This window comes from Marmota monax, unplaced genomic scaffold (genome assembly GCF_021218885.2).
Source record: "Marmota monax isolate L192 unplaced genomic scaffold, Marmota_monax_Labrador192_F-V1.1 WCK01_AAM20220418_F8-fsc00042, whole genome shotgun sequence".
NCBI classification, from domain to species: domain Eukaryota; kingdom Metazoa; phylum Chordata; class Mammalia; order Rodentia; family Sciuridae; genus Marmota; species Marmota monax.
Window position 1 is genome coordinate 14,785,783 of NW_026693008.1, and position 14,515 is coordinate 14,800,297.

Sequence of the window (14,515 nt, forward strand, 5' to 3'; positions counted from 1 at the left end):
TATGTTAGAGGACACACAACAGACACCTAATAAACACATTTCAATTTTGAAGGAGCAGAGAAAAAATAATGCACTCATGGCCCTAGAGCCATCATTTGCAGACACTGATATGCCCCAACCTGCATGCTGAATGGAGCCACCCTGGGAGCTCCAAATGGTCTGTAGTGGCAGCCCTATATCCAACCCAGTCTGAGGATTAACAAGGCCTCTGATCCTACGGCCCAGTCACCGCAAAGTCTAGAGAACTCTTGGAATTCTCTGAGGACTTTCCTGTAAGTGCCAAGTTCTGTACCATGAACCTCAAGATGGACTGAAGCCCTAAAGTCACTGCACACCTCCCTGCCCCCCGCCCCCCTGCCACACACACATATACTTCAGTACTGGTAAGTCTTGATAACTTCTTCAGCCTTACTTTCCCAGGATATAAAGTGGGACACGGGAGATAAAGGAAGATAACAAAACCTTTCAGCTACGAAATAGCACAAGTGTAAAAACTCTGACGAACGCACAATGTTTTCAACAAATATTAACAAAAACAACCATCAGTGAGGACATAGTGAGAATTAATTATAATACTTACCACACACACAAATGAAGCAAAGTGCTCTCAGACCCTCAGAAACAGGTGTTGTATGAATACAAGCTACTAATTTGGTGTTTAAAGTCTTTGTAGCCATTTTAAGTTCCAACTCAGGGTCGATGAATAGGAAGCAAATGAAATGATGTACTCCGCTAATTCATATTTATAGCATTCACCTCTTTGTAAAAAAAAAAAAAATGGTTCCATCTTTCAACCATTTAAAATATTATAGAAAACAGTTGGGTAGATTATAGAGATGATCATTATATCAAAATCTCAAGAACATTTAAGTCACTAATAATGTCTTTATATGCCTGTGAAAGTTATTTCTCACCTGCTTCTGCATTCATATCCAAAAATGTAAAATTCAATTAGTACTAGTCTTTTCTAATTATCATAACCAATCATGTCCATTATATCTCTTTCAGTTTAAAAAACACACAATCCAAGTGTTTTACTGACGAAAATTTTTCTTTTTAAAGAATGTCGAAGATTTAGACAATCTGAGTTCCTAAATTTAATATGGAGTAGACTATAAATCCAGAAATCTAACATTTTGGTAAAATTATTTGCAACTAAATTACCTACTCTGCATGCAGATGGCCCTCAAAATGGTATCTAAGTGTCCCTATGGTACACCTGCAAAGCCACAGAATAAATCTTCCTTGAGAGTCTGTTTTTATTTCAAGATCGTATACACATGCAGGAGGAGAGGGCTTTTATTTATTTTATTTAAAAACAAATACACATACTTCAGGGTTCTATGGTATTCGCCTAAGTTTTAAGATCTACAGGAAATTTCAAAGAAATTTAGAGCTTGTGCTTCTGTGGAGATTACCATCTGGAGGTTCCCGGTCACCTCAAAAATATTTCTGGGGAAACCTTAGAAATCACTAGTATGCTAATTCTTGCTCTCAGAGGAGACAAAAAATAAAATAAAAAATAAAATGTTGGGAAAGACACAGGCAATCAAAGCCAGCTATAAAACTGGGGGGAAATGAGCTTTCACACAAACTGAGCACGTTCCTCTTGCTCTCTCCACTGGGATGAAGGCAGACACTTTGGAGGAAGAGAATAAGAGTAAGTAGGCAAGCCATTTAGGGGTGTGGATTGGAAAAAGAGCTCTCCTTCCCCAGGAGAATGTGGCATTCTGCTGGCATATTAGATTGGAAAGTGCAAACACAATAATTAACAGTGAATCCTGAAACTTCAACACACCAGAAAAGGGTGTTACTCCAGAGCAAGGCAGGGAAATAGGAGGAATAAATTAAAGTAGCCTTGGTGGTGCTGGACAGCTCCTTGGGGGGTAAGGTGGCAGCCTAGAGAGCTAATCAAGTTCTCCACACACCTCGGGAAGCTTGGGAAAGCTATAAAGGATGATACCACTCCAGAAATGAGGGGCAGCTACGAGCAGGAGTGGGCGCCCTATCTATTTCTGAATCCAAAATAATGACCTCTGTGTTAAACAAGCACCTTCTTATTCCCTGCTCTGATTTAAGAGCAGAACTTCGAAACTCCCTCCCTGGATTTCTGCTCTCTGGGAAAACGCAGGCTGCTGCCGTCTCCCCATCACAGTAACACACGTCAATCACAGCTGAACCCAGCACTACTTTCCTTCCCCACCTGCGATTCCAACAATCAGCACGCCCCAGGGCTGATCCCTAGCCTCCTGTGTGAGCGTTTTCTAGGGCACACCCCCGTAGGCGCTTCCACCCCCTGTGTATTTCGCTTAATTATGAAACCTCTTTCTAGAAGCCCTATAATTCTCCCAAGAGTCAAAGTAATTGGTAAAAATTAGACATAAAGAGATACAAGTCCACTTAAAGAGGATACTTTCGACTGTAATTTTTAAAATAATTTTCTTTTTAGTTTCAATATAATTTTGTGCTTTCCCCAATTTCGCCCTTTTCAAATGCCAAAGAAAATGTTCGTGCTATCTTGTGGACTATAAAAAAAGGCAATGTAATGCATTTATACTTCACTTAAGGTCCACAAAGGGTTTCTTTTCTTTGAAGGCCATCTTTTTTTTTTTTTAAGAGTGAAAAATAACATACATATACTCCTGTGGCAAATCACTGTTATTCTTGCAATGAAAGGACTGTGTGTGTGTGTGTGTGAGTGTTCCATTATTCAGAGTCCATGCCGTGCAGCTGTATTATCAAGATGCACTTTTAGTACTGGTAAACAAGTAAACCAAAGATGAAGCCATCTTGTAAAGAATGATTTTTTTGAATTTTTTATTTTATTATTATTATTATGATCAACAATGCAAGATTCCATAGCATGGCTTTATTTGACTCTATCCAAAAAAATTCTGTCAAGTAACATCCACTAGCATTCAAAGTAGTGATACTCCAAAGATGAAAGTTTAACAAGGACGAAAGGAGGTGGGCAGAAATTTAAAAACACAAAAAAAAGTAATAGAAGAGTCTGAGAAGTCCAATGACTGCCATGTACAAAAGGGAGAACCGGCCATTCAAAAGATGTATGGATTAACTCCAAAGTATCACACAGAAATCTCAGAGGTGGCATGATGGCAGCCAGTGGCATGGTTTGGAGATACACAATGCTATTTTGAAAAAGTAAGGCCACATTTTTAAAAGAGAAGTTTTCACATAGAAGTCCAAGCTTCTGATTTTTTTCCCCTCATAAAAATACAAGATTTGAAAACAACAGGGCAGAGCAAAGGCACTGGGTCTCCAATTCCTGAGAGTCCTTTCTCAACAAGCCCAGGCCTGTGGGCATCTGAGTTTGCAAGTCCTGTCATAGATCAAAGGCAGAGTCTTGAGGAATTTAGACTCCTTGTTCTAAAAGGGGAAACAAGAGGTAATGGCTGACCACTCTCTAAGATTTGCTTTCCTGGAAATAAAACAGCCAAAAGCCAAAAGAATTTTCCCTCTGTGCATCACTCGACACCGGGTGGCCAGAGCTGACTCATTCAGCAATCTGTGCTGCTCATAAGTACTTGGGAGTACAGCCTGCTGATGTGGTACAAGAGGGAAAATTTCTCAGACTCTAAGCATATGGTCAATTTGGAACAAAGCAGTTCACTACAGCTCTCAGCAATCCTCTGTCTTTTCTAAGAATCCCTGGAGGAATCTGGAAGAGAGAGGACCCAGCAGCCTCGGCTGTATCGGCACATAGAGAAGTGGGACCAGCCCTCATAGGCTCACCATGGCTTCCCAACAGCCTCACTCCCGATCCAGGCCCTAGTCCTCTCATACCTTTTCTCCCTCTGAGAATCCTAGACCCTGTGCTCTAGTCTCTCTGTGGTCCATGTTCTGCTTTTCTAGGCTGCAGACCATCTTGGACGTCCCTCTGCCTGGAAAGCCCTTCCCACTACTTCTCTGTGCTCAAACTCACCCATCATTCCAGACTCAAAGCAAATGAAAGCCTCCTTTTGTAAAGCTCCCCTATTGTCAAATTCCTGTTAGAGAGGCAAACCAAGACCTTTAGACCAGCTGGGTAGTACATAACTTGTAGATGAAGTTTATGGCCCCCTGGTAGGTTTCTTGAGATCTCAGGGCTCCTTAGTCATCTTTGCACAGTAAAATTATATAACATATTTATTTTAGAAAAATCCAACTTAAGAGGAGGAACATTTAACACTTAAAAGAGTACCAGTTATTCTATTCAACAGGAAGATGAGCCCCTGAATGGACTGCAAAAAGGATACACGGGGTGCCTATTCTTGCAGTTCTGTTTCCCACAGATGTCTCACTTGGACAAGAATCCATTCTCACCCACCACCCCCAAAATCCCAATGAACACACCCAAACCAGTTTAGCTCCCCAACAGGTTCATCAATGGAAACGGTCATCTGATCTAGTCCTGAAGGTAAACATGGACTGGTCAGGTAGAAAGCTGCTACAGTATTACATTTCACAGGCACTCAAAAGACTTTCAAGGGCAATTTGGATTATATGCACTTTCTACCCCACTGCATTAGCGACAGCTCCTCTGTGTGCCCCACCCCTGGTCAAAAGGCACCTGATGATGTTCCCAAGTGACCTGGTCCCTGTGCCTTGTGAGGCATTAGTCCAGGAGACTTAGACCCAAGAGGCTTCAACCCAATTAGTGATGAAACACATGGAAACAACACCAAGTGAGCTCTAAACTAGCTGTGTGTGTGAACAACGACACAGGAGCATTACAAAGAATTTTGTACTTCTACCTGCAACTGTAAAACAACCTAGAGTTGAATCAAACTCTTAAAAATTCAAAAGTGACATTTTAATAACTTCTCTCAGCTATCAAGTTGTGAGATCTTTAGCAACCCCTTCTAAGGAAAACTACCCCCACCAAAATGAAGGATAACTTAATGACACTTAGAATTCAGAGTGAATTCAACCATATTGTCTGTTAAGAATCACTAAGTGATCCAAAGAGAGTTGAGGAAAGGAAGCAAAACTTTTTCTACTTATTTGTGAAGTATTTCACGTATTCGGCTATTCATTCCCGAGTCAGTTTTCAAAGTAACTGACTTTGACTCAATGCAATGCACTGAAATCAAGAACAATTTATAGTTAGAAGTGTAGTTTGGCCTGCCATCTGAAAATGAAATGGCAGTTATCAGATCTTTTCTTTTTGAAAATTCTGATAATTTTCCATGGATTCAAGTGAAATTTGTCAAAATGGTAGAGATTTCAGAGAAATGTTAGTGCTTTTGGAATGACTCATTAATCATTGAGCTAGATTATCAACGATGATCTCCAATTACCTTCACGCCATTAGAAAACATCATAAAACTCTCCCACCCATGTTTATTTCGCCTATGTTTGCCCAAAAGAAATACAGCCCAAGTTAAAAGCTCCCTCTTCCTTAAACAGTCCTAGGTTTGCTTTCCCATGGGAGGTGAAATATCCTTTTCCCAAACTCCCACAGCATGAGACACACATGAGCTCCATGATATGCAAGTATTCTCAAATGGAAGGTGCCTGGAGGGCAGGCTCCACACCCAAATGAGCCATGCGCCTGCACTGCTACCTTCTCACCAAGTACAGCTCCTGGCCCAATACCTTAAAAAGGTTTCAGGCATATCTTGTTTTATTGCACTTTGAAGAATTTTTAAAATACAAATTGGAGGTTTGTGGCATCCCTAGTTGAGTACATGTATTCGTGCCATTTTCCTGACAGCTCAGCTAATCATTATCATCTTTTAGTAATAAGGTATTTTTAGTTAAGGTGTGTGCATTGGTTTTTTAGATAAAATGCTATGGCACACTTAAGAGATTATAGTATAAGCATAACTTTAAAAAAATTTTTTTAATAGTTGTATATGGACAGTAGCATGCCTTTATCTCATTTTTTATGTGGTGCTAAGAATCAAACCCAGGCTCTCACACATGCTAGGCAAGCGCTCTGCCACTTAGCCACAGCCCCATCCCTAAGCATAACTTTTATATGCACTGGGAAACCAAAAAGTTTGTTTGACTAGCTTTATTGTGATATTTATGGCAGTCTGAAACCAAACCCATAATATCTCCAAGGTTTGCTTGTACAAGCTCAGTAGGCGTTCATGAATGAATGAATAAGGGAATAAATAAAGATTATTAAATGTTCTTTTCCTTGGTATTGCTAAACACTCCAAAGTGCAGTTATTTGCTAAAAACTTTTGCATTCACCTTTCAAACACAATAGATTGATAGCCAAGTTTCAAGTAGTCATTCCATGGCAATTCTTGGTAACAAATTTCCTTTGAACAGATAGTACCTTAGAGTTTAGCTAGATCTCTTTCAACATGCCCTACATGGAAAATGTTAACCAGACATTTACTTCTTTTTTGAGAGCTAAATAACTTCATTTAACAGCATCTACAGCTGTCAGAACTTTGGCAGTCTTTGTGAAAAATATCATTTTAACTGTCCATATTAAAAATTAATCACATAAGGTTTTCTTTGTTTTGTTTTTATTACTTGAACTCCCTACTGATACAGAAAAAATATTCTGTGGGTTTCTTTGTTTGCTTATTTTTAGTACAGTGGGGGTCTTTCCCTCATGATGTGAAAACATATGGTTATCACAATGGCCGGGAGAGAAAATGCCTGCACTTTAGAATTATAATGACCCTGCCTCTAATTCCCACCACTCCTCCCACATACCACTGTGGATGGAAATGCAGGAGATTCTCTTGGCCATTTTTGCCTTGCTTCACATGGTAAGTTATCAAGCTTTTGTGGCTTTCCTTTTGAACAGTAGTTTCAAAGATCCAACATGAAGTTAACATAGAAATTTCTTTCTCCATATCCACTCACCAAGGAGCTGGAATGTTCATTGAAGGGCTCAAGGAAGTTCTCTCAGGCATTCTGGACCAGAGTGAACCCAAACCCAAGGAGACTGCCATCTTCCCTATCGTGAAAGACTTCCTGTACAACAGTGTCTTGTTCTTAAGAGCCTTAATCATTTCTCTCTTCTGGAAATTTAGTTCATTCGCTTGTAACCCATTCTTGGCAAAGTGAAGAACCCCTCTTTAACCCCTCTCCAGATCCACTGCTGGCTTATAATGAACTATCTGTCAAAGTGGGGGGGTTTCATTCCTGAAGAGGCACTTCCTCACCCATTTCTTCCATCAAGGGTCTGAACAGACCTTGCAAATCACGTGGTACCAACCTCTCACTGTACCAATTAGAAAATGGTAGGTCCCCAAAAGCCACAGATGTGCTTCCCACGCTACACCACTTGGCAGGAGCCAAGTGCAGCCTGGAACATGGACCCTCCCACCAGGAGCCCTGTGTCCTTGCTCACCTTTCCTGGTCTTAGAGCTCTTCCGGGAGTAGAGTGGTAATTCCCAACACTGTTGCTGAGGCCAGGCATGCAGGCAGACAAGAAGTAGTTAGGTCTTTATACCTTTGCTATTCAAAGTGTGGTCCACAGGCCAACAGCATCAGCATCATCTGGAAACATGTTGGAGATGCAGCACCCAGGCCTTATCCCAGACCTCCTATTTAATAACATCCCCAGAACAGTCATCAGCATATTAAAGTTGAGAAACACTACTCCATGGCAGGGGGAGAAAAGGACTCATCTTCACATTTTGAGTTGATGTAGTTACAACATGATGACTTCATGCCCCCGACCTAATGTCACGTCTTAATGCAGAATTACACCAAGGAATTCTCCTGCAATATGACCCCTAAAGGACTTGTCTCCTCTAAAAGGTCAATAGAAATAAATAAATAATTAAAGAAAGGCAGGCCAATAGAACGGTCTAAGGAATAGGATCACTGGAGCTCACTAAATGTCTTGTGTAATCTAAATAACACAGTAAGTGTTACAGTTTAGATATGAGGTACTAAAAGCTCATGTGAGAGACAATGCAAAAAGGTTTAGAGGTGAAATAATTGGGTTATGAGAACTTTTATCTTAATCAGTGCATTAATCCCCTGATAGGGATTAACTGGGCAGGTGGGCTGTATAGAGGAGGTGGGTCACTGGGGATGTGTCTTTGAGGTATATATTTTGTCCCTGGTGAGTGGTGTAATGTATGTATGTTGTCTCTCTGCTTCCTGGTGTGATGTCTTCAGCAGCTTCCCTCCACCACACTCTTTGGCCATGATGTTCTACCTCACCTTGGGCCTTGAGAAATGGAGTCAGCCATCTTTGGACTGAGACCTTTGAAACCCTGGAGGCCAAATAACTATAATTGTCAGGTCTTTGGATCACAGCAACGAAAAACCTGACTAAAATATTAAGCCTGTTTAATCCAGTTGCATTTCTGAAATTATTTTATTTGAATACGATTGAGTGGTAAAATGGAAGGAGGAATTACTTCACCTAAAATCAGAGCTATCCATCATTTATTTATTTGTTTGTTTGTTTATGGGGGCAGACCATTTCCAGAGGGGTTGTATAGTTTTACATGTCCAAAAACAATATATGTGGGTTAGGAGCTTAATTTGGGGGGGGATTGAACTCGGGGGCACTCAAACACTGAGCCTCATCCCCAGCCATATTTTGTATTTTATTTAGAGACAGGGTCGAACCAAGTTGCTTAGCACCTGGCTTTTGCCGAGGCTGGCTTTGAACTCACGATCCTCCTGCCTCAGTCTCCTGAGCTGCTGAGATTATAGGCGTGTGCCACTATGCCCAGCCACTTTTATTTTTTCATAAAGTGGTTGCCCACAAGAATTGTCAATGCAGGAACCCAGCAGGTGCATCATGCCAGCATTAAGAATGCAGGAAGAGGAGCCAGCTGTCCTGGGAACAAGTCAGAGCTCTACTTGCTGCCAGCTGCGTACCCTTGATAAAGTCTGTGCCTCAGTTCCCTCCTCTTTAAAAGGGGAATGAACATAGTACCAATTTCATGAGCTGATAAAGAAGAAATGATACTTATAAAGCCTAGCACACAATGCACGCTCCATAAATGTGAGCTGCAGTCATTACACATATCCTGTGTGTCAGTGTAACTTAAAACCACTCTGGCCCCCCAGAATAATTTCCTCTTGTGATTGACCCAGATATTGATCCACAGCCAGTTGACAAAGTACATAAAAGGCAGACACTGAGCAAAGTCCCACCCTACAAAAACAGAGTGTTTCTAGACTCTAGCAAAGGCGTGCATCACCTTCCACTTGGAATTCTAATGCATGGTGACATGGACTAAGTGCCCTAGAGCATGATCAGCCATGAGGAAATAAAGAAAAGAGAAGTCCACCTTAGTCACGCAACCTCATGCCTTGCAGCTGTCCCTTGTGGGCACACTAGTGAAACACTCCGTCCACTGCAAAGCAACTTTTACACGGAAAGAGGGAGGAGCAGTCATGTAGCACCCTCTCTTTAAAACATGCCCCATGTTGTCCTTCCTTGTGAGTTAGCCAAAGGACAAGTCTGTTTTCCTTTCCCAGACTTCATTTCAGTTTTTATTTTTATAAAAGCAGCAAAAACATTGCACTCTCCATTCCATCCTCTTCTGTTAAAAAAAAAATCCATTAAATTTGCTCTTTTTGAAGGATTAGTCCCCACTTCTTTTCCTAATTAGGTCCAATCAAAATATAAGAGTAAGCATCCCACTGGACAAGCCAAACTGAAAAACATCCTCCAACCCTCAAAAATCAAAATCAGACCAAACCAACAACGGAACATAATTTGAGTGCCCCCCCACACAAAGGTGACTGACAGAACTTATGGGGGGATTCAAAATTTTAAAGCGTTCCTAAGACTTTTGGAGAGGGAAGAAATCAAGTTTGTATATGGTCTTTAATAAAATCACTATGTTTTCCAGCCATGCTTTTCAGATTAATAGTATTATTATATTTTTACTAGCTGCACCATGCAGGGAGTACACCTATTTAGAGGAAACATTTTTCTAATTGAGTTTAACCCAATAAATTAAAGGAGGGGATATAAAAAAAGAACTCTCAACTTGCAGTCAGGCATGGCATTTGTTTTTCATCACGGGAGGCTCTGAGATTTCTCTCTGGTGGTCTTTTTTTTGCCTTACCTGCCAGAGGGCAGAGGCCCTGGGAACAGCTACTTGTCCCCATCCTCTGCCCTCCCCTCCTCCAGTCAACACACCTGAGCCACCCTGGATGCTGACTGGTCCCCTCCTTACCTGTCAGTTTTCTTGATCAGGATGGCTCTAAAGATGTGCTCAAGGGGCATCTTCTCTTGCTTGTGAGTGGGCTGCACAAAGGGGTGCAGGGTGGCCAGGGAGAACCCCTGCTGATACAGCTCCAGAAGCTGGGCAGGCAGGTCCCTCAACGAGGCCAGCCTCACCGCAGAGGACCGAGGGAGCTCCGCTGGAAGTGGAGAGAGGAGAGAGGCTCATCAGAGACCCACAAAAACCACCCTCTGCACCCCACTGAAAACCCTCTCCTTTTGCCCTCGGGGAAGACCCTCAAGATCATCTTTTGCTAAATATGAATTTATTACCGTCTTTACTGCCTTCAAAGAGACATTATAAGTAGCCTGTCATTTACAACTCATCCAAAGGCATCAGGGATGGGATGTCTTTCATCTAGAGTCAGTACTCTCAGTGATCAATGGAAAAGTCATTTCCACCCCAGTGAAGAAAGGAAGGAAGGAGGAGGAGGAAGAGACAAAATGCAAATACAAAATTCTGGGAGGCAAAAAGCAACATAAACAGTGTCAAAAGACAAAATTTCGGTGATACTTACAAATGTAAGTTCTTAATTTGGAAAGAAATTACTGCCTTCCACCTATCTCCCCTCAAAATAGAAAAATGGGCAAAGGCTATGAACAGGCAGTTTTTAAAAAACATAAAAGGCTAGTCTTTACTTGAAAAGCCACTCAAATTAACATTAGAAGTTCACATGTCAAAACAAGAAATATTTTTCACCTATTATACTATCTTAAAATTTGGGTCTTAAATTCAGTTATTTTTGTGAAGGGAAGACAAGGCTCCAAAGTTAAATGTAATGGGAAGTCTACAGCCTAGCCCTACCTCCAGTTTTACCCCTAGAGGCAATGATTATTATTTCTTTTTTGGATATGCATTGACAATTTTTGAATTCAGACATAATAAATACCATAATCTTTGTGCATAATCTCCTTCCCCTTCTATACAGATGGCTGGATAACATTACACACCTGGTTTTCCATCAATTGATAGGATACTTTTCCTACAGACCATTCCACAACAGTACCCAGAGCTCTTCCTCATCTGTTTTTCATAAATTGTATAAGCTATGATATAACACACGACCAAACTTCTGCTTCTACAAATTTTAATAAAAATATTCCTATATGACTACATGTGTATACACCTACCACATTAAAAAAATTAATTCCTAGACATGGAATTGTGGGGTTACAGACTGATTTTTTTCAGATATTGCCAGACTTCTTACAGAGAATAGTACAGACTTACCCACTATCAGTGGAATATGAAAGTGTTTCTTTTCCCATGCCCTGGATAATCTCATAGTAGAAAAGTAATCCCTGAGGGGTAGAATTTTTTTTTCTTCTAGGTAATTTGTACTTTTAGTAAACATTTCGTATTTCAGTGCTGTTTCCTCTTCTGTGAACTGTCTTGTGTATAATCTTTACTTAGTGTTCTATTGGATTACTGGTCTTTTCATTTGTAGAAATTCTTTATGTATTAGAGAATCTCTTCCCCTAATTTGTTGCTAGTCTTTTGACTTTGCATAAAGGAGATTTTTATCATGAATTCTTTTATGAAGTTAAATTTATCAATCCTGTCTTCAATAGCTTCTGAGTTTCATGTTATAAAAGATATGGGATTATAAAACAATTTTCCTGTGAATTCTTATAACATATATTTCATTTTTGCATGTAAATCCTGAATTTATCTTAAGTATGTGATATGAATTCAACATCTTCCCCCCAAGAGTTTATCCATTTGAGATGTAATTTTTATCATATAAATGAATTACTTAAGTTTATGATTATATTTGTGTACAGAACTGTTTTTAACAATGTTTTATATGTCTCCATATCTGGTTAGGCTATTTCTTGAATCTTCTTACCTTCCTTTTTCTCAATCTTGTCTAATTTGTTTCGTTTTTCCAAATGGTTTTTTTTAAAAAAATCAGATTAAATTCCTCCTCCTTGCTCCCAAAATGTTGGTAGTTTTACTGGCTCATGTTCAAATTATGAAGGAGAATGGATATTTTTCCATCATGCCATCCAAAATAGCCTAACTTTGATTTATTCAGCTCTTCTTTGGGTCCCTCAGGAGCATATTAAAGGTTTTTTTTCCACTTGGATATTGCATATTTATCAAGTTATTCCTACTTCTTTTACAGGTTTTCATTTACTTCTATAATGCCTATGCTAGTGAAACAGCCATGCTCATTACAGCTGGTAGGAGCAGACCTTTCTGGAGGAAAGGTCACACACACACACCTACCTCTGTCCAACAACCTTACAACTGGTGTTAATCCTACAGTGGATTCATAAACGTCTTTCAAAATATAAGGAAAAAGGGCTGGGATTATGGCTCAGTGGTAGAGCACTTGCCTAGCACATGTGAAACATTGGGTTCAATCCTCAGCACCACATAAAATAAAGGTATTGTGTCCATCTACAATCAATCAATCAATCAATCAATAAAATGTATAAGGAAAAAGCAGCAGCATTACAGCCACATGTTGAGTCAAGATGGTTGCTAGGTCACCGGGTTCCAACCAACAGAGCTACTCTCAATGGAGGAGGGCTGACCTTTCATTGTAGGGGAGTACAAGGGCAGCACACCCAAGTAGGTACTGAGGTGGCTGTCCTGGAAGATTCTCCTTGCCTGCCCCTGCTCCTCCACAAGCTGACCTGGGCCAGGCTCCTTTTCTCTACCTCCTCTCTCCCCGCCGAGATGCAGGGGGCTTTGAACAGCGACTATCTTCCTCCAACCTGGACAGCACCACTGCATCCTGGACATGGAAATGTGTGCTGTGGTAAGTCCGAAAGTGGTAAGTCAGCTGGGGAGATATGAACGCTGACTGGATACCGAAGAACTGCACTAATAGTTTAAGTGTGACGATGGTACCCTGGTCACACATAAAAAACGAATCCTAATCTATTAAAATGCAGTTTGAGACATGATACAGTGAGGCCAGATGTCTTAGAGCAATTTTAAAATATGTGCCGTTAGGGCCAGGGCTATAGCTGAAAGTGCTTGCCTCACATGTGCGAGGCACTGGGTTCGAGTCTCAGCACATTAAAAAAAATAAAGGCATTGTGTCTATACCTAATTAAAACAACAACAACAACAACTTACTTTTAAATATGTGCTCTTAGTCAAGTGGGTAAGTCTGGGACAAGAGACTGGGCAGATGTAACTACCTATAACACCTGGATAATAAAATCTGGGAGTCTTTTTATGCTTTATTTTTATAAATATTGGAATTATCTAAATAAAAAACTGAAAAATAAACACTAAGAAAAAATATGGATATTCATTACAGTATTGTTATAATAGCATAAAACTGGAACCAAAGAGTTCTTCATTGAGGACTATTCAGTAATGGCAATAACCTAATGATGACTCCTATGAACATTAAGAAAATTGAGATTAATCTGTTATGTGCTAATATGGGTTGAGTCTAACATGCATTGCTAAGTTAAAAAGTACCCAACTCTTAATGATATAGTCATGCTTAATTTGAAAAAAAAAAAAAAAGAAAAAGAAAGATGGATAGGCATGAGTAAAGTGTTTTTTTTTTTTTTTCCAAAGGTGTAAACATTGGACAGGGGGACTAGAGTAGGGAGAAAGGGGTAGAGAGATCATTTTTACTTAATACTGTCAAAACTATCATAGAATCCGGTATAGTGGTGCATACCTGTAATCCTAGCAGCTTGGGAGACTGAAGCAGAAGAATTGTGAATTCAAAGCCAGCCTCAGTAACTTAGTGAGGCTCTAAACAATTCAGTGAGACCCCATCTCTAAATAAATTATAAAAAGAGCTGGGGATATAGCTCAGTGGTTGAGTGCCCCTGGGTTCAATCCTGTGTGTGTGTACACACACACCCCCAAAAAGGAACTATTACAGGGATAATTTCAATGGAGAGTTTATAGAGTATTCTTATTTTCTTTATATTTAAAAAATATTTAAAAGATAATGTCAGCAAAAGCAAGGTTCTAAGCAACTCAGCAAAACCCTGTCTCTAAATAAAATACAAAACAGGACTGAGGATGTGGCTCAGTGGTCGAGTTCCCCCCGAGTTCAATCCCTAATACCACCCACCAAAACAAAGTTTGGTTTTTTTTTGTTTTGGTACTGGGAACTGAACCCAGGGGTGCCTAACCACTGGATAACATCCCCAACCATTTTTTGTGTTTTATTTAGAGAGAGGGTCTTGCTGAGTTGATTAGTGTCTCACTAAATTGCTGAAGCTGGCTTTGAACTCATGATCCTCCTGCCTCAGCCTCCCGAGTCACTGGGATTACAGGCATGAGCCATCGTGCCTGGCAAGATAATGTTTTTTTTTAAATGATGCTTGGTTTTTAAAAATTTAAAATCA

General features: G+C 40.2%; 1 protein-coding gene across 1 annotated transcript in view; it reads right to left on the reverse strand.

The window, feature by feature from the left end:
- Rftn1 (raftlin, lipid raft linker 1) overlaps positions 1-14,515 on the reverse strand; it is a 199,665-nt gene that overhangs the window by 103,820 nt on the left and 81,330 nt on the right. The window contains exon 3 of the mRNA XM_046453000.2: positions 10,131-10,317. Within this exon, the coding sequence (XP_046308956.1) occupies positions 10,131-10,317 (187 nt within the window). The remainder of the gene's footprint in view (positions 1-10,130; positions 10,318-14,515) is intronic.